At 35.0% G+C, this 27,411-nt stretch overlaps 1 protein-coding gene across 5 annotated transcripts in view; it reads right to left on the bottom strand.

The window, feature by feature from the left end:
* The window catches only part of LOC136979441 (extracellular matrix organizing protein FRAS1-like), a 522,959-nt gene that overhangs the window by 400,580 nt on the left and 94,968 nt on the right, over nucleotides 1–27,411 (bottom strand). For 3 of the 5 annotated variants that reach the window (XM_067275439.1, XM_067275435.1, XM_067275437.1), the window contains exons 14-15: nucleotides 16,530–16,670; nucleotides 7,906–8,043 (exon numbers count right to left, since the gene is read on the bottom strand). In XM_067275439.1, coding sequence (XP_067131540.1) covers nucleotides 7,906–8,043; nucleotides 16,530–16,670 — 279 coding nt within the window. Of the gene's footprint in view, nucleotides 1–7,905; nucleotides 8,044–16,529; nucleotides 16,671–27,411 lie in introns of those variants that run through there. The other 2 variants (XM_067275436.1, XM_067275440.1) reach the window with 2 other exon arrangements.

The following is a 27,411-nucleotide window of genomic DNA, read 5'->3' as shown; positions in this document are numbered from 1 at the left end:
AATTAATTGCACATCAGGAAAAGCCTAGGGACTGATCGTATGTGGGTGGTGATGCTGGAAACAAAGATGACACATCCTTACAAAAACATTTATTTTTTGACATAGGATACCTTACACTATTAACAAAATAGTATATTTTGAAGATAGGGAGACTGGGTGCGATGACTGACAATTTTGAAGAGTTGCTCGACAGTTGATGGTGATGGCGATGGAGGATGACAATGGTGAGGCCCCCAGACAGAGGCGACATAGGTGAGAAGGCCAGCTTAGTCTCGGGTCTTTCAATTTCAGGATGAGTCAGAACAATCCAGGAAGGATGCAACACTGATCAATTGCTGCAGAATCTTGAGGAGAACTCCCCTTCAACCTTGAGATTCAAGGTTTTTATAAGATTTTTCCCTCGAATCTCATCTTTTGATTGGTCATGTATTCCTTTCCTCTTTTTCCGATTGGTCTCCCTTTTGTTTCTAGGTAAAACCTGAGACTTGATTGGGTCACGAGAAAAGTCCATTTTGTGGCATCTTTCTGATAGCTTGTTATCGACTCTGACTGAATTTTGTTGATAGATCCATAAGTCATGCACTCGTAATTCAGCCCATTGTTTCTATTTTCTGTAAATTTTTAGATTTTAATGATTGTACGTGATGTTTCTTTAACCATCAAATCTTTCTCCTTTTTTGACCTTTTAAGCTAGATCGATCGTTTATGAGTGCCCGTATCAGAGTTCTATGTTCTACGGCTGACATTCCACCTGATCCGTTATGTCACTCGTTTGTTTTTACAACTACAGTTTTTTTCCCCCTCTCCTCTCCCTTACATAAGTAACATGATCTTCAGTCCAACTTGATAATAGCATTTGCTTTTAATACGTAAAAATTAAATTTTAGTTTTGCCCTGTTCTGGAACCTCACACAAGGCATCCATTAGATGACATTTAAAACATTGGAACTTCACACTTTTCCTAATGACCAACAACTTCCATTTGTTGCTACTTGACAAGTTCGAGCAGCACAACACAGTTATGCAAGCCATTCCTTTCTTGAAACCAGATAAAGCAACATGTTTGTAGCACAACAAGCCATCAGGCATAATACAATAATAAAATCCAGTCTCATCTGTACTGTAGAAGTTCAGGCAATTTGGTGTTTTTCCATTCATCTGCACTTGTGATGTCAGCACTTTCCTTCTCACCATGAAATTTCTAAAATTTGATTTCATGCCTTGATTTCCATCAAGACAACCAATCATCTGATGCTTTGAAATCATGATAATTCAGCTTCTTAGCGAGGACTTCTGCTTGACGTTTGAGCATTCGACCACTGACACGAACACCTTTTGCAGCTACAGTGACAAACCATTGATTGAGAGATTATTGACTTCTGGATCCTTGCCCTCACATTTCCATTTCGTTCCTTGGCTTCCCTTCGTAGAATATCCATTTTTCTCAAAGTTTGTCTTCCTGCTTTATCAAGCGTGAGATTGTGTTTCTGGACACACCCATCATCTCTGCCAGTTGCTGGTAGCTGGTGCTATAGGGTTCTCTTCTGATTCAGTCTAGCAGATCAATTTTCTTAGCTAACATTAATTCCGTCCATGGCATCTTGAATCGAACACTGTTAAGGGGCTACTAAGCAATATTTCGGGGCCAGTGAGCAAAGTAAATTATGCTTGCGTTATAGGATTTGATTACATTCTTGAATGTTTTGTCCTAATACATGGCACGTCCAAGTTAATAACTGGAATTGACTGTAAATACCAATGAAATCCAATTCGAAATTCCAACTTTATGCAAAAGTTTATTTATAATTAATTTATTGAAAACTTCTTGTAGTATCAGAACTTACACTAAAATATTTGCTGAAACAGGTAAAGTCACCATATGAGAAGTTACATTCAGAAGAAACTGAGTTTGCAGGCTTGACAAACAAACCCAATGCAATTTTGCAAAACTTCATATACTTTTTTGGTGATAATCATATTTCAATTCAACCATTTGTTTTTATCTGGCAGTAAATTTTTCTTTAGAGTATTTTATCAATTTGTCCTCTATATCCAACTGAATGATGTGGATGGTATCACAACAGTTTGCCCAGGGCCGGTTCCGGTAGGTGTGCAGTGCATACGTGCATGCAAGTGGCCAAATTCCTAGGGCAAGAATTTGGCCACCTGATTGAATTTAATAAACAATTGAATTTTATTATTTAAAGTGCACTAATATGATTTAATATAAATCAGCAACTGCACACCGGTTTGTATATAACAAAAAATGGACTAACTTGAACCTTTGACCGGTGCATAACATATTACACACCAGTCAAAGGTTCAAGTGAGTCCATTTTTTGTTATAATTTAATATTATTTTAATATAGTAGATGGCAATGAAAGAGATTAACATTTGCATGATGATTGATGACATAAATATGTAGATAGATTACAGATATAAATAACACCAAAGCATACATGTCAGATGTTCTGTATCAGAACTTGAAAGTGCAAGCAACAGGTAATGGGGATTCATCCATTAAACCAGAGAAAAATTCATCAGTAGAAACTCCATAACCACTACAATTGTTTCTCATTTTAAATTGAGTAAAAAGCATTAAAAGGTTATAAACTTTATAAGTTTGCAAACTCCAAGTTATTTATTTATGTTAATATTTTGTATATAGGTTAACATTTATGTTAACAACTTATGATTAAGTTTAAGGTTACACTAACTTAACTAAGGTTACATAACTTATTGTGAAAGGGTGAATTAAACAACATAGGTACAAGGTTTTATGTTTATTCTTAATTTTCATTGTGAATGAACCTTTATTCATGTACTGTTAATCTTAAAGCAATACTTACACCATTAATTTAATTGTTGATGGAACCAAATAAAAATTTAAATAAAGAAAGATGCTCACAAACATTATTAATTTAAATATTCACATTTAAATTAATTTTTATATACACATACATATATATTGTATTTATATACTAAATGAAATAAATTTTTTTAAATTAATTTTCATCTTAATTTGCAAATTCTATTTATGCTGATGCTAAAATATAACTTTGAACAAAGGTGCCTGTTATCTATGAGAATAGTTGATTTGAATAAAATTAAAATAAATATATGTCAAATATTTTTATAAGCTTTTTTACCTCTATCAACTGTGTGAAATTGTCATAAAATATATCAGTAGGCTCTCGTGGGTTGGATTAGGTTATGAATTTACTCATGATCAGCACTGATAGGGGTGGCCAAATATCTGTAGTACACGGGCAGCTATCTGTCCAAAACCAGCTTCGAGTTTGCCTATTGCGACAATATTGGAAAAACATCTGCAATGTATTTTTTTTGCTATCGCTGGAATGTATTACGTTTTGATGAAAAGATATAGCTTCATTTATTTGTAAATTGTTTAACTGGTGAAAAAATTTTGGTGATAAGAAAGTAGCAGACATATGCCAGTGAGTTATCTAGAAATGTAGCTCAATCATTGTCTGAAGACATTAACTTAATGAAACAGGCTCAATCATTTTCTGCTGGAGCACAAATTAAAAGTTCTTTTTTTTTGCATACAGGATGCAATGTTGGTTTATTTTCTTGACATAAAAGTTCTTAAATGCTTTTAAAAGTTTTCAGTACTAGTAATGTATGTTCCAATAGAGAAATGTTAATTTTTGTGAAGTTGCTGAATTGTGCTCTCAAGTCAGAGTAAAAGAGGTGCAAATTTGTATGTGGGTGCAATAAACAGCGAGTCAGACTCAACAGTTACAAAAAAGTTGTCCTAATTTATTTAAACAAAAAAAGGCTTACAGAAATAATGTTCTTAGTGTGTCAGCAGGTGAAGAGCAAAACTGTGAATATCTGTTTTTCATTTTGTAAAAGAGTCCTGAAAGAAGGATCCTCCTGTTGTTTGTCCTGATCCTCCAGCCCTGAAGCGATGTTATTACAAGTCCAAGAGGAGGTGATATCAGTCCAGGTAGAGTCAAGGGTGAAGTAGAAAATGCAACTAAGTAAGATCTAGCACTGAGAGAAATCAGAGAGAGGGGCTCTGTTTGTCTTTGAAATTCAGAGTTTTTATTATTTTCTGTCCCTGATCAGTTATTCCGACCAGTTGCCATTCCTCACCCTCACTTTCTAAGTGATGATCACTCATTATTAAGTTAACGCTATCTTGACCTATATTGTGGGATGAGTAAAAACCAACATTTAATTTGATCCCAGCCAAAGACAGTTGATCTTAGGACTTATATTATCTAGTTTTCCTTTGTCTCATTTCTGAGAAAAGGTTTTTCATTATTAAAGGTTTTTCGTAATTAATATTAATTAATTTAGTGTAGTTCCAGGACATTGCCAGAGCCTCATATTTTGGATAGGTGCATGTTTATATCATTCTAGTCATTTGCTATTCTTTTAATATTGTCTAAATTCTCTGCTATTAACTTCAGTATTAAAAATTTTGAATTTCATCAATGAGCTAAGTCTTAGATTAACTACAATGATAATTTTGAATTACAATGATGTGATCTGTTCGTATATTTGACTAGACAACTAAAACACTTGAAAATTGTAGATATTTCATTGAATGTATTTGAATATAGTTCTGTAAACTTGTCAACAGTATACACCAGAATTTAATTTAAACTGTGAACAGCACATAAAATCCAGTTGCATTCTAAAAGACAATTCCAATACTTTCCCTTGTTATGTATACATAACAGCCAGGAAAGTAAAAGCTCTTTTTATTGCTAGGCAGTTATTTATAATCATAACAAAAAAGATCTCTCTTTTAAATTAAAATTTTCTGTAATTTTACTAAAATTGTCTCTAATTTTCATTTCTGACTGGCTGTCAGTTGAATGGAACAATTGCTTGTAGATGAGATTTTAATCTTTAATATAATTGCAGTTACAAACTAAAATAATCCACCATCTTTGTTGCCAGTGATTGCTAGTTAAACTCAAATTTCACTTACTTCATTCTTGACTTTCTTATTTATCTCGTAATATATTAAAGTATTTGTTCTGAAACTGTAACAGCACTGAGTAAAATATCCGCAATATCAAATTTTCTGTTTCACTACAATATTCACTATATACTGTAGCATGTTCTTCATACAAACATCTTTTATGAACATAAATAACTAAGTTCTGCACTGAATAAAGATCTTCACATTTACAACTTCATCTAGGAATTTTTCTTAACAGTGCTAATTAGAACTATAATAGTACTTTCTCTCATTTTTAGTAAGATGGCTGGAACAAACAAATGAAAAGTAAAAAGTATATGACAATTTCTTAAGTTATGATAACCTAACACAACTAATTGAAGCAAACAACTCTAGTACAGGAAATCTTCATCAGTTCAAAATTCAGGGGATGAAATATTTGCCACTTCAAATTATCTAATTTCAAATTATCCAAAATTTACATATTTCTGTATATGCCAAATGCCATGTAAGTAATGTAATTTATTAAGCAAATGGAATACAGCTAATTACACAGAGTTCTATTATTGTTAATTAATAATAATAGAAATAAACTGCAGGAAAACAGCATCTGTCTGGTGAGAACCTCACAGGTTGCCAGATAGGTTTTATAAAAAGTAAAGTGGAATTCCTCAAAATATAGCCAAGTTATTTTTAAAGTGGCTCAAAAATAGTAAGTTGCCCAAAAGTTGTACAGGTTATTAGAAAAGACAGGTTATTAGAAAAAACAGTCTTACCTCCTTTCCTTCCTAATATCATATACAGAAGATACAGACAATATTTTTATATTGTAGAAAGCAAAACCAAATATAGAAAGCTTCATAGAACAAATGAATAACAACCCATATGGACTTTCCACAAAATTTGACCAAGCCAGCAATTCAAGGGCACACTTTTTAGATCTCAATATCAGTATTATAAACAGAGTTATCCATACCAATGTTTATCATAAACCATCACACCTTCCATTGTTCACACCAGCAAACTCATATGACCCATACAGCTACAAAATAGCTGCCTTTCGTGCCTTAACCGAATGTGCTTTTACCCACCGCACGAATTACAAGGACATGTTAAAAGAGGCTAAACATTTGGAAGACATAGCTAAAGAACATGGTTACAGCAAACACCTTATCGTAAATTAGTGAACGCCTATTCCAACAGGGGTACTCCTCCTTCTACACCCAAAAACTTTGTATCGCAAAGTAGAAACGCTCACAACACACGCATAGTTCTAGATTATAACAACATCACGAAAAGCTTATATAAAGAAATTGCCCATCATAGGTGATAAATTTGCATATAGAGATGTTCCCACTGTTTATAACATCCTCAGAAATGCAAAGAACAACACCAACATGCTTAGGGTTCCTGGCATTTATAAGATTGCACCGAGACAATAGATTCCAGTGTGATCTTGAGTATGATCTCTGAAAGTAAGGTTGGCTGTACACAAGTATGATATCAGTAAAGGAAAATACAACACCGCCCTAGCCAGGTACGCCGCAGACAACGACATTCAAGCCCATCTAGACCAAGCTTCCATCATACGACAATCTAAGCACGACGACCAAATAAGGACACCGAAAGATCTCAAAATATTCAAATCTGTAAAGAGCGGCCGTTTCATTAATTTCAAAGAGGAAGAACAAGTATCTTATGCACAGCAATCCTTATACCAAAGGAAACAGTCGACTTAAAAAATCATTTTGGAGAGATTTAAATTTGATTTAATCAATTTAAATTATTTAAAAATATTTTAAGAGAATTAGTTAAAAAGTTCTCGTTTATATGTTTTTTAAATAATTCTTAAAAACGTTCCATTTCTGCATTCCAATTTAAAGAATCCAGAAGAAGATCTGTGAAGATTGAAAACGTTAGAATTTGCAACAGATTATCCTGGAATTTCTTTTAAGGTTCAATTTGTTGCTATTTTGTATGATATATTCCAGGCTTGCAGAGTTGGAGCTATAATGTTATTAATCCTATTCCTAATAAAATAAAATAATTTCTTGATAAAGGTAGTGACATGCAAAAAATTATTAATAATAAGTTAAAGCACAGTTTAAATATTTGAATGTTTATTAAACATTGTGACCATATAACAGTCTCAATTGTCTCAAACTTTAAAATGTGGTTACATTACGGTTGCTCTAGTTTGTGTAGTTGTAGTTATGGTTACAGTTACAGTTAAAAATCTTCAACCATTAGAATTCTAAACTATAAGTATTGTGAATTTTTTACATTATAAATCATAATATTTAATATTATAAATAATGATTAGTCCTTCCTCTTATTGTTTTTTTTCTTTACGCTAACTTCTTTCTTCAGTTTTATTTTATTCAATATTTTATTAGTATTTTTTACTTACTTTATTTAATTTGATTTCCATTAACTTTATTTAATTAAATACAGTAGAGCATCGATTATCCGACTCGATTGGGGACCGAGGTTGGTCGGATAACTGAAAAAAATGGATAACCGAAAAGTATGAAAAAATACATTAGTATAGTGTATTAGTATATCGCTATTAACCTACTTCGCGTTGAATTTTCATCAATGTTAAGCCTAACAGTTTTTTTTAAATAATAATCATCGTTAAATTATTTCTTTCTTTTGCACAAAATAAATACAGAAATAAAGAAAAAAATAGAAAATTAAACCTTGTTTAAATACTGGCCTCTCTTTCATGGTCGAGCCAGTATTTCCAGCTAAAACACACAAAAATTTTAACAAGAATAATATTAAAGTAGCCAAGACATAGCCAAATATTGTAGCGCCACATCACTAGCGGACATTTGAATTTGCCGACTAGAACGTGGTCGGTTAACCGATGTGACGGTCGGTCGGGGGTCGGATAATTGATGCTCTACTGTATTACATTCTTAAAAATATCAATAATAAAAAAAGTTATAATAATTACCTAGGCATTCATTATTAACTAAATGAAATTCAAAACAATCTTCAATGCATTGTCCATTTTGTAAAACCTTGTTGTTTTTACATGAAACACATTGATTTTTGTTTGGACCCAAACATGAAGAACACGAAGTATGGCATTCTAAAAAATGAATTCAGAACAATTATTAGCATTTCATTTTCTTTTTTTATACTATTAAAGATGGGTCAAACCCAAAAATTCCTTGAATCTAAATCTTAAAAAGCCTATGAATCTCTTGAATCTTTAATATAAGTTTGTCATTTGTAGCTTCAAAATGTATAATATTAACTGCAAAAAGTATTAAAAGCCTAGCAGCACCAAATGTTTGTTGGAAAGTCTGTTACAGGTTCCAATATGTAATGTGATAGACATTTGTACTGTGTACCACCCAGACACCAGAAAGACATTTGGTTCAACATCAATGTCATCATACAATACAGAAAACTAATGACTGAATGATACCAAAATTTCTCACAATTCCGCCAAAAACTCCCGATTCTGATAGAATTGCTGATTCCGATTCTTTTGAATACAGTACTTTTTCCTATAATTTATTTTAGTTTAGAAAAATTAACAATTTTCGTTACCGGTACAATACATTCATTAATTAAGAAACATCAAGTTTAAGAATGGAAAAAGATTGGGAAATTCAAAATCAATCTTTCGAAAAAACAAAAATATTCCATTTATATGTGGACATGCATACCTTTGTTGTGTACTACAAAATAAATTTGTAATCTTATATCAGATAAACTTATAAACCAACTTTAAATTACTGGAAATTAAACTTAATATGAAAATTATCACCTTTAATTGTCCAGCACAAATGTTTTAACAAAAATAAAAACGTTTTCGATCGTTTTCAACGGTCATCTTCAGTTACAACTCAAATTAAAAAAAGAACGATAAAATAGAATTAAATACGAAAATAATATAAATGCGCATGCGCAACTATAAATATATCGCGCATGATGCCTAATATACAGAATAAATGAATAAAATTATGTAAACAAAAATACGTGGCCGCATCTCTTGTATGTTGTTATTGTTTATCTTTATAAAACGATTTCCATGCGGTTGATAAAGAATCCGCGTCTCTATGATTGATACATCCCGTTTTTTCTTGGGCTTTATATATTTCTAGCTTTTCTAGATGTTTGATTGTATGTCTATTGTTCGTCGGCTTGATGACGGAAGCTTGGTCCCACAATACCTCAATATCTTGTTGCTTGGCGTATGAAGCTAGAACTGTACTGTCCAGATTCTTATTAATCGAGTACTGGTGTTCTTTGATTCTTTGCTCTAAGTGCCGTAAAGTAGCTCCCACATAAACAATATCCGAATTAAATCGTTGGTCCTTTATTGGTATGGAGTAAACCCCCGTTAAAGAGTTCCGATCTTCTCTCTTCTTGTCATTCTTTAACAATTTGTAAACTGTCGGATTACGTCGGTAAACGATACGTATATTATTGGCCTTAGCAATTTCGTTTATCATTTTGTTCAAGAAGGGATAATAATTGATTACCATCTTCTGTTTACCGTTATCCGCGGGAGAGTGATTACTTCGATTCTGGAACGTTGTGATATGTTTTTCTACTATATTTCTCTGGTAACCTTGTTGTGTTGCTATTTCGAGTATGTAATCCAATTCTTTATAGGTATCACATATGTTTGTGCAACGAGTATAGGCACGCTTGATCCAAGATCGGAACGCCGCATACTTAATATGCCTGGGATCCACCGATTGATTCGGGATGATGATAGTATTTAGACTCTGTTTCCGGTAAATGTTCGTCTTGATTTCCCCTTCCCCGCAGGTGATATTAATATCGAGGAAATGAACATTATTATAGCTCTCCTGGTCCAGTTGTAAAGTTAAACCATAAGGGTTATCATTGATATCATTTAGGAATCGTTGAGTGTTGTGCTTATTATTCCATAGAATGAATATATCGTCTATGTATCTAGTGTATAGAATAATATCATTTTGGAATCCGGGAAGAATAGTATTTTCGAGTCGCATAGTATAGCCGACATCGAACTGCCCATTGGCACCCCTCTACCTTGCAGGAAAACTCTCCCTTCAAATTGAAAGAAGGATGTATAACATATTAAATCAGACAGCTCCAGGATGTGTTGATGGTATTTGTATGAATTCTTGATGTTTTTAAAAAGGAAATCCCTTAACGCACAGAAACACGGGGGTAATTTTATGGAGGGATATAACGATTCGTAATCCATAACAGTCATGTACTCATCATCCTTTAGAGCAATGTTTTTGAGCTTCTCTATCAATTGTAGCGAGTTGGTGATAGTAAAAGGGTGATTTTGTTCTTTAGAACGAATAAATCTTACTAATTGCTTTTCGATGCGAAACGTCGGAGAATTACATTTTTCTATAACTGGTCGTATTTGGCAACCCGGTTTATGAGTTTTCCCAAATGCAAATATTCTTGGTGCCTTTGGAGCAAGGACTGTGGCTTTCTGCATATTCAACAGGCGTGCTAATGGGGTTGCTGTGAATCTTTTGACTCTCCGTTGTGATGACTCCAAGTAGTTGCAGGGTGCTAGCTGGCAATCAGTGTTCTCGATGTATTCTAGTATTTTCTTGTTATACGTATCCCGTTTGGTAAGTACTATGAGCCAAGCCGATTGTTCTTTCATTGATGTCTTTTAACATCTCCGGATCTCGTGCATATAGATCATTTTCTACATCTATAAGTTTATGTAACGAACCATAAGCTTAGGTTACCAGAGAAATATAGTAGAAAAACTTATCACAACGTTCCAGAATCGAAGTAATCACTCTCCCGCGGATAACGGTAAACAGAAGATGGTAATCAATTATTATCCCTTCTTGAACAAAATGATAAACGAAATTGCTAAGGCCAATAATATACGTATCGTTTACCGACGTAATCCGACAGTTTACAAATTGTTAAGGAATGACAAGAAGAGAGAAGATCGGAACTCTTTAACGGGGGTTTACTCCATACCAATAAAGGACCAACGATTTAATTCGGATATTGTTTATGTGGGAGCTACTTTACGGCACTTAGAGCAAAGAATCAAAGAACACCAGTACTCGATTAATAAGAATCTGGACAGTACAGTTCTAGCTTCATACGCCAAGCAACAAGATATTGAGGTATTGTGGGACCAAGCTTCCGTCATCAAGCCGACGAACAATAGACATACAATCAAACATCTAGAAAAGCTAGAAATATATAAAGCCCAAGAAAAAACGGGATGTATCAATCATAGAGACGCGGATTCTTTATCAACCGCATGGAAATCGTTTTATAAAGATAAACAATAACAACATACAAGAGATGCGGCCACGTATTTTTGTTTACATAATTTTATTCATTTATTCTGTATATTAGGCATCATGCGCGATATATTTATAGTTGCGCATGCGCATTTATATTATTTTCGTATTTAATTCTATTTTATCGTTCTTTTTTAATTTGAGTTGTAACTGAAGATGACCGTTGAAAACGATCGAAAACGTTTTTATTTTTGTTAAAACATTTGTGCTGGACAATTAAAGGTGATAATTTTCATATTAAGATAAACTTAATATTGCAACACTATTCCTAAATAAATTACAGCTAATTCTCTTTTACTCAATAAACTATTCCATTACACGGTTAAGATTGCCATCTTTGGAAACTATGGTCATGTGACCCTCCCCATTATAAAATTTAACGCCTTTAATGCCTTAATTAAGAGGGCCTGCACACACTGTTTTCTCAGATAGCTCTCCGAGCTGAGCTGAGGCATACTGAACATATAGCCAAAGAACATAATTATCCTGCCATCACACACGAATTAATCTGCAGATGGAACCGTTGCCAAGAACTAGACCCAATCCTGGCACCCAACAAAGTATCCCGGTATCCACCCGGTATCATCCCAGTTACATACAATCCATACCTTAATTTGCTATACTCTGTGACAGCTAAGAAAAAGAATATTTTCATCGCTTCTAGAAGATGTTCTACAATATTTGACATTTTACGGAAAAGATACCCCAACGAAGAACAACTCCCGTGTGTGTACACCATCCAACTCATGGACCATTAAAAATTTCTTTAAATTGTGTACAGTAGAAAAATAAAGAATTTTTAATTTAAAATATGTTTTAATATGTAAATATGTAATTTAAAATATGTTTAATTTAAAAACCCTTATGTAAGGGTTTATCACACCGAGTGACCAATCTTTGCAGTTATATAAATCAAATACTATGATATAACAAACGTTAAAACAAAAACTGTATGAAGAATTTGTTATTTTAGCCTACCATTGTCACATTACTCACGATACTCGGACAGTACAAAATTGACAATTTCATTGGTCAAGTAGACAGCAATTGAAAATACAATATCTTAATTGGCCCACCAGTGGCCGAGCGGTCTTCGTCCCTGCACTTGAGAGGACTAAACCCTGAACAGTTCGGTTGTGGGTTCATGCTCACTCAGATGGGCTGGCTGGCAGCATAGAATTTTCCGGGTTAAAAAAAAAAATCTTAATTATATAATCTAAAATTTAAGATGTTAAGCTTAACATCTTAAATTTAACTTAATTTAGCTGTAACAAACTGTTTCATTCATACAATCCTTACTTCCTCAGCAGATTTACCAATAATAATACACAAACACCTAATTACTTGCTGAGCTTGCTGATTCCTTTATTTTCTAACGTTTTCAACCTAATGAAGATAGGCCTATAAAAATTAGGTTGAAAACGTTAGAAAATAAAGGAATCAGCAAGCTCAGCAAGTAATTAGGTGTTTGTGTATTATTATTGTTTCATTCATAGCCAAATATCAAACAATATTCTACAAACAAATCAAATTTTGCAAAAATAGAACAAATATTTAAACTCAGCACCCTAAAAAACGATTTAAAACTTATTTTGAGCAGGCTGTAAACCTCATGTTATGCAATTTTCATATTCAAATGCAACCATACTGTTGGTCCAATTGAAAGAAAAGACTATTGCAAAAGGGAGTTAAAGTCAATCTGACCAAAAGTAATCGTTCACCTCCTCCCAGAAGCAAAAATGGTCAATGAATACTCATTAATATTGATCTACTATTAATGTTTTAAAAATGATCCATGTTGGATAGGTTTGATAGCTCCACATATGATTGAAGTTGTTACCTTAATGTCCAAAAGACTTCATATGACTTGTTTAAATAAATAAAAAAAACCAATAAAAATGCGAGAATAATTGCTTCTATGTGATCCCCAAAAAAACTGGTGAAACCAGGTTGAAAAAGAAAAGCTCAGCAAAAACATCTAAGTAACAGAAAGTTTTTAAAGTTGTGACATAGTGTTAAATCTGCTTCCACTATTCCTAACTTGTAAGACTCAATATGTAAATAAAGTGCACATTACACAGGTTACAACTACAGGAAGTTTTGGATGAAGAAATCTCACCATGATAATAAATAGGAAAGATAAACATTGGCACAGGAGGAAAAAACTTCAAGCTTTGTGCCTTAAAATCATTGAATATACAGTACTGTACATTAATTTTGTTGAACATTATAGAACATCTTTAAGCAGTATCAGTGAAGGAAGTTCGAAACAATGGGTTTACGAGTTACTAAGAGAAGATGAAATCAGGAAAGGGGATGGGGGTATTTAGTTTTGTGGTAGTTAAGTGTTTATTACATAGATATCCACATAATAAATACTTAACTACCACCATATTCACACGGATGTCCATGTGAATATCACACCAACAGACTGTCCATCTACAGAAAACTGCAGATGGACAGTTGCGCAAACCCATGACCAACTATTGGTGTTTGGTAATTTTATCCACTCAGTTATAGGAGGGTACTTATTGCTCTGCAATTTGAAAAAATTGTAGATCTAAATTCACTGTCATCCATCTGCCGTCTATTCCTAATCTTGAGAACAGAGTTAGATAGATGAATGCCAAGACCAGATATGGAGAGCTTAGAGGCAGGAGATCCTAATTAACTATAACAAACTTCTGATGGAAACCAAGTCATATTTCAATTCAAAAATTTTCCCCTGAACACAAATACATAACTGGCAAGCTCTATTGCCAACAGGAAAAGTATGATGTACAGGGACAAACAACTACGTCACTCCATGCAGGCAAGTGCTATGTGCTACATGTTGCAGTAATGGCGTAATGGTGTATTTATTTTGAACTACATCATTGTCGCAGTAATTAAGTGAATATAATATATATTTTTTTAAAATTATATCCTTTTTTGTAAGAATTATATTTACTTTATTAAAATTTTTAGACGGCACTACAACGTAAAGCCAGAAAATCAAAATGTAGACAGAAATTAATTAATATGTAGAAATTCATCAATATTTTAGAGAGAGATGTACAACATGACAACATGATCTAAGTTAGAAGTATATGAACATAGTTTCCAAGTTTCATAGCAAATAGTCAAACAGCCTAAGTGTGCATAGCAACCAAACAAACACATCCTCATTTTATATATATGTTACCACTAAAGCTCGAAAGCCGTTAATGTGTACATTACCTAGCTAATCTCCAGATTAACTAGGTCGATCCGTTAACGTGCAGAATCAAGAATTTTCCGCATTTTACCTAGGTAATCTGCACATTAACGGCTTCCGTATAATTAAAGTTCAAAAAGTTTGTTTCTCTCATTTCCTTTCCCTACTACTTCCCAAAGAAGACAAAGCAAAAACTGATGCACGCTCAATTTTAGCTGTGGTTCTTAGTAAAACAAAGGATGGCTTTTATAAATTTGAAACTAAAACAGGTATTTTAAAACAATTGTATGCAAAATCTGAATTCGGTGTACGTAGAGAGATTGTTAACGATAGAAGATGGTCCTGCTATAGAAATATCTTTACATCAAACAGCAATAAAACAATACCTTGGTACTGGGCAGGGTTTCAGAGAATGTGGTTGCAAATCTAAGTGTACCACAAATAGTGTGCTTGTTGCAGAAACCAATTGCTATGTAACTCAAAGTGTCACCAATCTTTAGATTGCACTAATAAGTAAGCACAATTTTATCATATGTTTTTCAAATTCATTTCCCTAATTGTAATAATATTTTAAACCATTTGATTTTTTGTAAACAAACTTCACTCGTGACTACCGGTACATATAAAGTCTAATCCAGCAACTTCAACCTTTAAATTTCCGGTACAAACGACGAAAATTAACAGAAAAAACTAACGTTTTCGAATCTCCATCGATGGAGATTCGAAAACGTTAGTTTTTTCTGTTAATTTTCGTCGTTTGTACTGGAAATTTAAAGGTTGAAGTTGCTGGATTAGACTTGATTTTTTGTATTACAGTTTTTTAATTGATTGATAATTGATTCTATCAACTAATTCGTTGATTGTTTGATTGTATTAACTTGATTCTTTAGATATTGAAAATTATGATTAAGATTATGTTTTTAGATTATTGTTAGTTAGCTATTTTATTTACTCTTGTATATACATAAGTTGTTAAAAGTTCAAATTCAAATAAATTCGAACAAAGAGATCCATTTGGAACAAATAATGTAAAAGCCTGCAGATGGCCTATACAAGTAGGCCGAAAACGTTCGGAATAAAGAAAAAAACTCGGCAAATATAAAATCGGGTGTGTTTATTAATATAATATAATATAACATTATGTTAATTTCAGCATACAGAAACGTTGCTGTTGTTCCAGCAAAGATCTTATTTTTACTTCACCGAGTGCCTAGTAAGTAATGTGCAGATTACCTAGGTAATTTGAGAAATGGAACAATTTTCGAAACTTTAACGACTCACCCTAGTTAATCCGGAGATTAACTAGGTAATGTACACATTAACAGCTTTTGAGCTTTAGCAGTAACATATATATTAATATAAAATTATTTATTTATCTATTCTTCTAAATTCAACTACTGAAATAATGTATATATGTATATATATGTAATATATGTAAATAAACACTACACATATAATCAATATCCAGCAAGAGAAAACTAGAAGAAAGGAAATATTTTTGTTCATGTTTAATGGACATAGTCAGTTAGACTGACGATGTCTGTTTCTTGTAATTTTTTTCTTGCTGGATATTGATTATCAGTGCCATAACTAGGATTTTGGACACACATGGCCAAAAATAAAAATGGCATGGCTTTTTAATTTTTGTTATTAAATAAAAATATAAATGGTGGTTTATTTCTGAAATATATGTTTGTAGAAATTACAGATAATAAATACTACATAAATATAATTTTGTGTTATTAATTTTGAATACATATTATTCCAAAACCTTCTCGTTGGTGCCTTTATTAAATCGACACCTATGGCAGGAGCTACGTTGGTCACACTCTAGTTACGGCTCTGTTGATTATATATGTAGTGTTTATATAATCTATTGCTCTGACATCTGAATGAAAAGTGATAAAATATTAATTCAACTTATGGCTTTGAGGTCATCCTTATATTACTTTCAATTCTAAATTTTATAAATGTATCTTACAAAAAAAAAAAAAAAAAAATAGAATTAAATTACATATAAGAGAATAAAAATAATTCTTTAATTTTTATATTATTCTTGTATTATTATAAAATAATCACCTTCGCAGGATCGATTAAATACAAAATAACTTTCTCCACAATTTTCAACACAACTTCCATGTTTTAGTAACCTGTTGTTGTAGCATAATAAACATTGATTTTCTTCTCTCCCAAAACATTCTTTGCAATTCTGATGACAAACTAAATAAGAAAATTAATGAAAATTTCAGATAATCATAATTGAGAGATTTTTCTGGCAATCTATAAAGCAACAATAGATGAACATGTTTTATTTTAGCAAAAAATTTATGAAATCATTTGTTAGCATTAGAAATAAATGTTAAAAGCTCTGTCTTAGCTCTAAATTAAAACAATTATAATCTTTACTCAAATCTATCTAACATCTGTACATATATTTTTCAATGTGTGTTTGTGCGTGCGTGCATGTATGTGTGTCTATCTGCAATAGAAATTAACAGAAATCTACCTAGAGAACTCCAAAGCAACTAGCTCATCAGCAGTAACTTTTACAACAAATATAATGGTATCTGATCAATGGTTAAATATGGTGCCAAGTATCTCTGCTAGTTAACTATAGAAATAACATTCTGATAACTTTCAAAAAAAACAAAAATAATAATATAGTTTCAAAGTACTGTTTTCAAATGTTAATTATTAGCTCAGCTTCAAAAAATTTTAGAAATCAGCCAATGAAAATACTGAAAAATGAGTTAAACACCAACTTTTTGGTGTTTAAACTCAAATGGGTCGTCTAGTGGGGTCATTGACCTCTAGTAATGCAATAGACTTATTTTTTGTTTCAGTAGCATTTATTCCTGCATAATGTCATTGTTTAAGTTTTAGTTAGTTATATGTACATTTATTAGCATCTCTAGGCTACTTAGAGTTATGCTACGCTATTATTTTAGAATATTTTGTTTCCCACTTACTCAGACTCAGCTTCTTAATGAATATACTAGAAACATCCAATACACCTTATTGCTGAGAACAACTATTTATTAACTAAAACTAACGTTTTCGGCCCAATTTATGGGCCATCTTCAGGTTACAGTTGTTCGACTCTAATACAAAATCGAACACGTTCAAAATTAAAGCAAATTAGAACATACGTTTAAATTAAACCAATAGAACAAGCATATCACAAAATAATAATTAACAAAATCAAATAACAAGAAAAATGAAAATGAAAATAAAAATAAAATACTGTGACTGGCCGTAAATCTGAAGGAACAATTCTTTACGCATTAACTCAGATACCTACTGAGTCACGGCAGACGTATTTTTACGTGTGTTACGTCTTAGTGGATGGTTCAGTGGTTGAATGGGAAGATGCCAAAATTCTTGCAAAAGTACGCTCGCCAACGCTGTCATCCATAACTGAGAAATGCGAAATCTACAGAGAGAGTTTGGCTGACAGATGTTTAAATTATAAGGATGCGACGGGGTTGCAGTCATCCTGGAAATACATAGTAAGACGTAACACACGTAAAAATACGTCTGCCGTGACTCAGTAGGTATCTGAGTTAATGCGTAAAGAATTGTTCCTTAAGATTTACGGCCAGTCACAGTATTTTATTTTTATTTTCATTTTCATTTTTCATGTTATTTGATTTTGTTAATTATTATTTTGTGATATGCTTGTTCTATTGGTTTAATTTAAACGTATGTTCTAATTTGCTTTAATTTTGAACGTGTTCGATTTTGTATTAGAGTCGAACAACTGTAACCTGAAGATGGCCCATAAATTGGGCCGAAAACGTTAGTTTTAGTTAATAAATAGTTGTTCTCAGCAATAAGGTGTATTGGACGTTTCTAGTATATTTTGTTTCCATCGTAAAGCAAGTCAGATCGGGTTGTAAAGCGAAACATTTGTTTATCCAGAGCGCACAAGTTGGCTTTCTTGGTTTTGCTTGCTATACATTGTTCTGTGAGTCTATTGGCTAACATCCTCGCACGTGGTTTGTACTAGTCAAGAACTTGTATTATTTTATTTTGATAACTATTAACAGGGTAAGATCTGCTCCACCACTAGGACCAGTCTCAGCAAACACAGCTACTTTGCTGTCAGCTTCACAGTTACTGGGATAGCATATCTTTTACAGCTGTTTAATTTAACTTGTACTTGAGTTTTCCAGGTATTGTGGTGTGTTGGATCTGCTGGAAGGATGCTAATTTTCTTTTGTAACTAGCTCTCTTCCCTCTGCACTGACAAGGCTCACTGCCCTTCAGTGAAGAGCTCCCTAGCAAAAGGGCTATCTTTACAGCACACTTTTCTAGCTTTGTTAGGTAGGTTATACCATTTCACAGTCACTTACATACTTTAGCTCATCCATTTTTGTGTTAGTTTATATACCTACTCCATTTTTCTGTTACCATGGAGCTATCAGAAAGCATGCCAGTGATGTTTCTCGATCAATTGGATACAGAAGTGTCTAAAGAGCCACACCTAAAGATGGGGATCCAAACTAGTATTAAGGAAGACATTCTCGCAGAGGCAAGACATCTGTTGGGCAGAGTTTTGGACCTCTGCCCAGAATTCTCCAATGGTAGAATTAAAAAAAAGCAGAGGTTTGAGATCCGAGACTGTGTAACTCGTCTCTTCGGCAATCTACATGAGGCATACGGCATCATTTGAAAGTTGAGAAGAAATAGGAAAAGCACACCACCATTGACAGAAAATCAACCAACCAAAAAACTCCTATACACTGAGATAGTAAAAAAGAATATAAAACCAAGTACAGTGACGAAATCAATAACAAAGTCACTAAATAGCAAGGTTGACAATGAGAGCAAGTGGGCTCACATGCCCTCCTCCTTTAACTGGAAAAATCAGATGACAAGTCATTTACAGATGTAAAGTCTGTAGTGGCAGAAATTAAGCAGAGAATTAAACCACACAAAATTAAGATAAATCTAAAATCAGTAAGGGAAATACAGGAAGATGGCATTTGCATGAGTTGCAAATAAAACAGACTTTTTTCTTTGTTTGTGGTTTTAGGCCCTTTACCGCTCAGAGAGCACAAAAAGACCATAAATAGAACAGACTGTGAGATGTTAAGTAGTGCAATTAAATCAATCCCAGAGCTAAAACAAAAAAGTGAAATGCAAGATCTCAGAGGGGGAGAAATCCCCAAATTCTGCTAAATGTTCCAAAATCAGTAGAAGAGGAGGAGGAGATCAACATGATTTACCAGCAAAACAACATCTGGGATGGACAAACAAGGAAAGAGTTTGTTGAAGCGTGTAGGATTAGCACTGTACTTATCAAAGGAAGGACAGCTGAAAACTGAGGGTACATAGTTTTATCTGTGTCCTCTAATAATCATGAAAAAATAATAAGAAAAAGAACACCTTTTGATCTTGTGAAAAACAATAAATGCAGAAGACTACATAATGGTAACTAGATGTTACAGATGCTGCAGGTATAACCACGTCACAAAAAACCGCACACAGAAACAATGTTGCAGCAACTGCGATGGCAAACACAAATATACAGAGTGTGACAAACTGGATCAGTCACCATGCTAAACAAACTATCAGACAGTGAATAAAACAAATACCCAACAATAAAAAGCAAACAACAAATCATAATGCATTTAATGCAAGTTGCCCAGTAACAAATCACACAAGAAAACTGAAAACAACTACACTACACAGCAAAGCAAGACACACTGTCTCAACTTCATGCAGATAAACTTACAACGGGTGAAAGCTTCCACATCTCTCACTCTCAAGATGCAGGAATGGAACACTGATTTGCTGCTGATCCAGGAGCCCTACCTAATCAATAACTATTTTATGAACTTCAGTAAATGGATTACCTTCTCCCCAAGAGGACATACCATTAAGACAGGAATCGTCATTTGCAGTCAGGAAATAGATTCCCAATATAGACCAGACCTTAGCACAGACTACGTGACTATGGTCACCATCCACATGCAGGCAAATGAGCATCCTCCTCTCCTCAGTCTACTGCTCACCACTTGAAAAAACCCAGCCTCTAATCAAAGATCTGGAGAGCATAGGGGGCAAAATACAAGACCATCCCTGGTTAATTTGTGGAGATACAAATACAAAATCACCCTTATGGTTTAGTCCCACAGAAGACAAAAGGCTACCTCCTCCAGGAACTGATGGCCACTCTACAACCAGTCTCTTATAACACCAGTCCCACCTATAGTAGTATTAGAAGGGAGAGTTGGATCAACGTTATGCTTGCTAACAATAAAATGGCTAGTCAGATACAATACTGTAATACAGAATAAATGCCCTCTGCCAGTGACCATACATACATTCAAATCAAACTGGGCAGAGTGGGAAAGAACACACAAAACAAGCAGGCATTCAAGACAAACTGGACAATTTTCCACAACCTCTCACAAGAAACATGGAAAACTGACAGACCAGTGAATGATATGAATGAAACAGGAATCAACAAGTGTATCACTCACCTCCATAATACACTGCAAGCTTGTTACCAACAAACTACAAAAGCGGCCAAAAAGAAGACATCAGCTCCATGGTAGGATAATGAACTAGCCACTTTAAGAAAGATGAGAAAGACCAGAAAAGAATACCAAAGGGAAAGAAAGGAAGATTTATGCAAGACGAAACACGCAGAATACATCAACAGATTTAACCAGTATAAGACAACAATCAATCAGAAGAGGCACAGTGCTTGGAGAGAGTATTGTAGCAGTTTTGACAAGCATGAACCCTACCCTTTTACATAGCGTTCAAAAAGAAAACAAGGATAGGAATTCCACCACCTATCAAGAAAGACAATGGAGAACTGACCACAACATTAATTGACACTATCCATCACATCTTCAAATAATATTTGAGTAAAATTACTCTTCACTCCGACACCGGGGATGAAATACTAAATACCGAACCTGTTACCAATGTAATTTGCGTGAAAAAATCTTCTTTCCACAAACGTTTTCGAGCTTTCCAAACAGCTCTTCTTCAGGTAGAGAAAAAAGGTTCCGACGAAATACTTTGAAAAAAGACGAAAAAAGAACGTAGACATTTAAATAAAAACGGAATCTAAAAATAGAATGCAGATGTTTAAACAAAAATTACGGAACTCGCATATCAAACAAACATTAAGGTGGACATGCGCATTCGTGTGCCGATGTTGCTATTTATAGATCGTTGTTTATGAGGGCCTGCCACGCTATAGAAAGATTAATCTCATCCTTCCGATTTATACATGTGGTCCGATGGTTAGCCTTACAGATGGATATAGCTTCCCGCCATTTTAGTTGGTCCAGGTGGGGCGTAGTGTCGATGATGTCAGCTTTGTTGAACTCCGGTTCTATATCGGGATCAGATGCAAAGGTGGTTAGGGCCGTGGTGTACCGCCCGTGCCGAAGGTCCGCCTGATGTTCTTGCACTCTGGTATTTAAAGATCGCTTGGTTGAGCCGATATATACAAGGCTCTCGTTACATCTGTTATCTTTCAGCGGGATAGAGTACACGCCAGGAAGCCTGCCACGGACTGGACTGCCTTTTTCATTTCTGAGGATGTCGTAGATTGTCGGGCCTCTTCTATAGGCTATTTGTAGTTGTTGTTTTCCAGCGATCTCAGCGTATATCGCTTTAACATATGGGTTAAAGGTGACTGAGAGGCGTGTACGTTCATCCTGGTCAGTGTTGGTCCTCGTACGCGTAGTGGGTGCGTATTGTGAGCGTTGAAGTCGCTCAATTAGACGGTGTGTCAGACCATGGTAACCGTGCTTGGCTGCTATCCTCTTGATATAATTCAATTCGGTGTTGAGGGCTTGCGTGGTGAACGAGTGGGAAAAGGCCCTTTTAATCAAAGTATTAAATGCTGCAGCCTTGTAGGTGAATGGGTCAGATGAACCTACCGGTATGTATATAGGGTCGGCATAAGGTTTACGGTATACCGACGTGAAGATGGCAGATCCTTCTACTTTAATGTTTATATCCAAAAAATGGACCTCAGTATTGCTAGATTGTTCCATTTCCAGCATTAGGCCGTAGGGATTATCGTTAACGGTTTGTACGAAGTTAGAGATGTCAGGTATTGTCCTCCACATGATGAGGATGTCGTCCACATACCTCCTATAGAGTAAGATGTTCTGGAGGAACAGCGGAAGTATTTTTTGTTCCAGTTGCCTAACGACCATTTCGCATAGGTCCCCAGATACTGGGCTACCCATGGGGACTCCTCTTTGTTGTTTGTAGACCTCTCCGTCGAACGCAAAGATAGAATTATAACAGAACAGATGGGCTAAGTCAACCGGACCTTCGGCACGGGCGGTACACCACGGCCCTAACCACCTTTGCATCTGATCCCGATATAGAACCGGAGTTCAACAAAGCTGACATCATCGACACTACGCCCCACCTGGACCAACTAAAATGGCGGGAAGCTATATCCATCTGTAAGGCTAACCATCGGACCACATGTATAAATCGGAAGGATGAGATTAATCTTTCTATAGCGTGGCAGGCCTTCATAAACAACGATCTATAAATAGCAACATCGGCGCACGAATGCGCATGTCCACCTTAATGTTCGTTTGATATGCGAGTTCCGTAATTTTTGTTTAAACATCTGCATTCTATTTTTAGATTCCGTTTTTATTTAAATGTCTACGTTCTTTTTTCGTCTTTTTTCAAAGTATTTCGTCGGAACCTTTTTTCTCTACCTGAAGAAGAGCTGTTTGGAAAGCTCGAAAATGTTTGTGGAAAGAAGATTTTTTCACGCAAATTACACCGGTAACAGGTTCGGTATTTAGTAAATAATATTTGCACACAACAACCCAAATAAAGAAAATGGAAGACAAAAAAAACTACATAAAAGCTTCAGTCCAAACAATCCACCCTTCGCCTTCAACGAGATAAGTAATACCATCAAGAAAATCAAATTAAAAAAGCACCAGGACCAGACAATACGTCAGGCTATATGACCAAGGACGCTTTCAGTGTAACCCCAGCTTTCTTTGTTGTCCTCTTCAACCATTGCTTAGAAATAAGACACTTCCCAGAGGAATGAAAGAGAGCCTCAGTGAAGCTCATCCTGAAAAATCCCAAAAGACAACCCACCCAAGCAAAAGACTACAAACCAATCTCCCTCCTCTCAGTGATAGAGAAGGTGTTGGATGCACTCATCACCAGCAGGATAATAAAACACCTCAGGAGTAACAACCTTCTAAGCTGCCACCAGTATGGGTTTCTTCTTGGAAGGTCCACAATAACCACTCTACTCAATAAAAATCACATCATCAATGCAAAGCAGTTAGGAAAATACACACTGCTTGCCTCAATAGACTTCCAGGGAGCCTTTGACAACCTCTGGTGGCCGGCTGTCTTATGCCAACAAAAAAAGATACAAATGTCCAAAAAACCTTTTCAACCTGATCAGCAACTTTCTAGACAACAGAATAGCTGGTTTGTATACAGCAAATATAAAATACAACCACAAGATAATGAAAAATATAAGCACACAATGAAAGTCACTCCTAACTCTCACAGAAGACATTTACCAGGAACTAATAACATACGGGGTTGAAAGGAAAATGCTCATTTTCAACATCACCCTCCCAACAAACATCAAATGTAGTAACCCTATTGAAGAGTGAGTATGACTACAGAATTTACACCGACAGATCAAAGAATGGTGAAGGTCGGTGCAGCATTTGTAATTTATTAATACAAGGATGACAACATTATCCACAGGTCCGTCTTTGAACTTGGAAAATACTGTTCTGTACCTCAGGCTGAGTTACTAGCAATTAGAAAGACCCTGGATCATATCGACGATGCACAGTTTCCCCGTAAAAGGAAAATTGTCATATATACCAACAGTACAACTGCTCTTCATTTGATTAAAAATCCAACAACAGAGGATACAATGTCACCACAATCCAACAATTCATAAACAGCAATAGCCACAAACATCAAATCGCCCTTAAGTGAGTCAAGGGCACTTAGCTATGACCAAATACAAAGCCACTGACACTATAGCAAAAAAGGCAGTGGCCTCGTCCCTCCCTTACACCTATAGCAAAGTGCCAATGTCAATAATTCGGAAACAGATTCGTGAAATAGTCCAACAGCATTGGAAAAAGGTAGCAAATATTGTAGCGCCACATCACTAGCAGACATTTGAATTTGCCGACTAGAACGCGGTCGGTTAACCAGTAAGTCGGTTAATCGAGGGTCGGATAATCGATGCTCTACTGTATTATTATGTTGGGTTAAGTGAGATATACTCGGTTAACACCGGTGGCTGTGTACTATGCCTGACCAAAGTCAAGGCATAGTAACCAAAACAGAAATTAAAGAAGTGTATCAGTGTGTGTTTCTGTATTCAGAAATTTTCTCACAATATGACATGTATTCAATATAGTGGCCTTCTGTAGTGTGATGTATGTGTTTCTAGTCAATTGTAATGTGCCCAGGCTTTTGTGCAGTGTGTGTGGTATGACACCTGTAGAGGAGAGAACAGCAGGTACAATAAGCACCCTATTGTGGCCGTGCACCTTAGTTTGTATATTGTAATACATATTATTCTTAATATTTATTCCATTTTCTTCCTCTTCGTTAGTTCTTTTGTCTATCTTTTCCTAGAAGCTTCTGTCTTCCCTAACCCTTCCTTGCTCAAATGGTGGTGACCTAATTAAAAGACAAAGAAAAGGTGGTAGCCTGAGGGCCTAGTGAGGGACAAGAGTTCACTTTTTGACTGAGACATCGAAGGGACAGGACATATTGTGAAAACCTCCAGGTTGTTCTAGCATCGACTGGAGGACAAATAACGATAAGCCTAAGCCAACGTTCGTGAGAAATCCGAAGTATGTCCTGATATAGGAACCTCGAGAATCTTATTGGGAGGATCAGAGAAACGTCCAAAATCAACAACACAGAAAATAATCAATCTAGTATTCGCAACCATAACCCCAAGATCGTCGACACTTTGTGTACCCATTCTTTTCTATCATACTTCCAACTATCCTATTGTCTGTCTTTTCTTCCCTATTTTTTTTAGTTGTATAAGTAGTTTTAAGTAATTAGTCTTAGTTCCTTATATTTTGTAACGCGCTGAATATTCCTTTGTCGCGAAGTCGCGTAACGATCCTATCCAAGCATCTGCCGAAATTATATGTGGAAAGGGTTATTATTGTAAAAACGAGGACTGTCGGAATTGTAAAGGAATCCTGTAAAGTAAATAAACACAAGTGACGAGAACATATTTTTGTGTTATATTCCATTGTGAATCACCCACCACGTGCACTTACCACACTATACATCCTCCACAGATGCCTTATTTCCTGGGCGAGTTCTGTGTACTTGCTAATTTTTTCAGTGCATGCGTTTTGCATACTGTGAGTGTTTGGAATGGATATGTCTATAATGTATGTGATTTTATTGTGTTTGTCAATGAGTGTGATGTCTGGTCTGTTCTGGTAAATTGTTTTATCTGTGATTATGGCTCTGTCATAGTACATTTTGTGCGTGTTGTTTTCCAATACTGTCTGTAAAATGTATTTGTAGTACGGTTCGTGAATGTCTACTAATTTGTGTTTCTTTGCAAGCTCTTGGTGTATTATATTTGCTCCTTGATTATGTCTGTGTAAATAATCAGTCTGTGCCAAGAGCTTGCAACCAGAGGTGATGTGTTGTATAGTTTCTGGCATGATGTGACATTTTCTGCATGTGTCATTTCTGAGTGTTGCATCTTTGAGTATGTGTTTTCTGTAGTTTTTAGTATTTATGACCTGATCCTGTATGGCGATCATGAATCCTTCCGTCTCCCCAAAGAGGCATCCCCGAGCTAACCGGCTGTTTGACGCAGTTTTGTCAACAAAATCCTGGGCCAGGTCGTAAGGATGCCTGCCATGGAGTGCCTTTCGAGCCCACGATCGCTTAATGGTGTCTATGCTTTTTATATGTTGTGTTGTGTCTATATGATGTGAGTGTAAGTTTAATGGTGTGTTATTTGAGTCTGCTAGAGTTACTGCTTTATGTAATTGTGATGTTTCTTGTTTTTTGTAGAAAAACTCTCGCAGTGACTGTATTTGTTTGTAGTGAAGGTTAACTATGTCGATCAGGCCACGTCCGCCATCTTTACGTGGAAGGGTTAATCTTTCTGTGGCGGATTTAGGATGATGCTGTTTATGCTTAGTAAGTGTTGTTCTTGTTTTCCTTTGGAGTTGCTCAAGATCAGTGTGAGTCCAATGTATAACTCCAAAAGAATATGTGAGTACTGGAATGACATATGTGTTTATTGCTTTAACTGTGTGTTTTGCATTTAATTGTGTTCTGAGAATAGCATTTAACCTACTTTGGTATTCTTTAATTAATCTTTGCTTTATTTGTGTATGTTCTGTTAGTTTGGCCTGTTGGAATCCTAAATACTTGTAGAACTCGCCCTCTTCCATGGATTCAATAACGTCTCCATTTCCAAGTGCAAAATCTTCTTTCTTCAGGATTCCTTTTTCTATGTGAACTGTTTTGCATTTATCTAGGCCAAATTCCATTTGTATGTCCTTGGTGTACGAATGTGTGATTTGTAGGAGTTGATGAAGTTGTTTTTGTGTGGATGCATAAAGTTTTATGTCATCCATGTACATGAGATGTGACAGTGTAAACTGTGTTGTTTTTTCGTGCCTGATATTGTAACCATATTGCGTGTTGTTTAACATGTTGGATAATGGGTTCAGGGCTAAGCAGAACCAGAGAGGACTCAAGGAATCTCCTTGAAAAATTCCTCGCCTAATAAAAATTTGGTTTGTTTGTATGGAAGTGTTATGAACCCTGAGATGTAGTGTTGTTCTCCAGTGCTGCATAGCGTTTTGAAAGAATACAATGAGTGATGGATGTATTTTGTACATGTGTAGAATATGTAGCAGCCAACTGTGTGGAACACTGTCGAATGCTTTTCTGTAGT

This window comes from Centruroides vittatus, unplaced genomic scaffold (assembly GCF_030686945.1).
Source record: "Centruroides vittatus isolate TY-2023 unplaced genomic scaffold, ASM3068694v2 contig_620, whole genome shotgun sequence".
Classification (NCBI taxonomy): domain Eukaryota; kingdom Metazoa; phylum Arthropoda; class Arachnida; order Scorpiones; family Buthidae; genus Centruroides; species Centruroides vittatus.
Note: the sequence above shows the minus strand (reverse complement) of the source record. Positions and strands in the feature narration are given on the sequence as shown.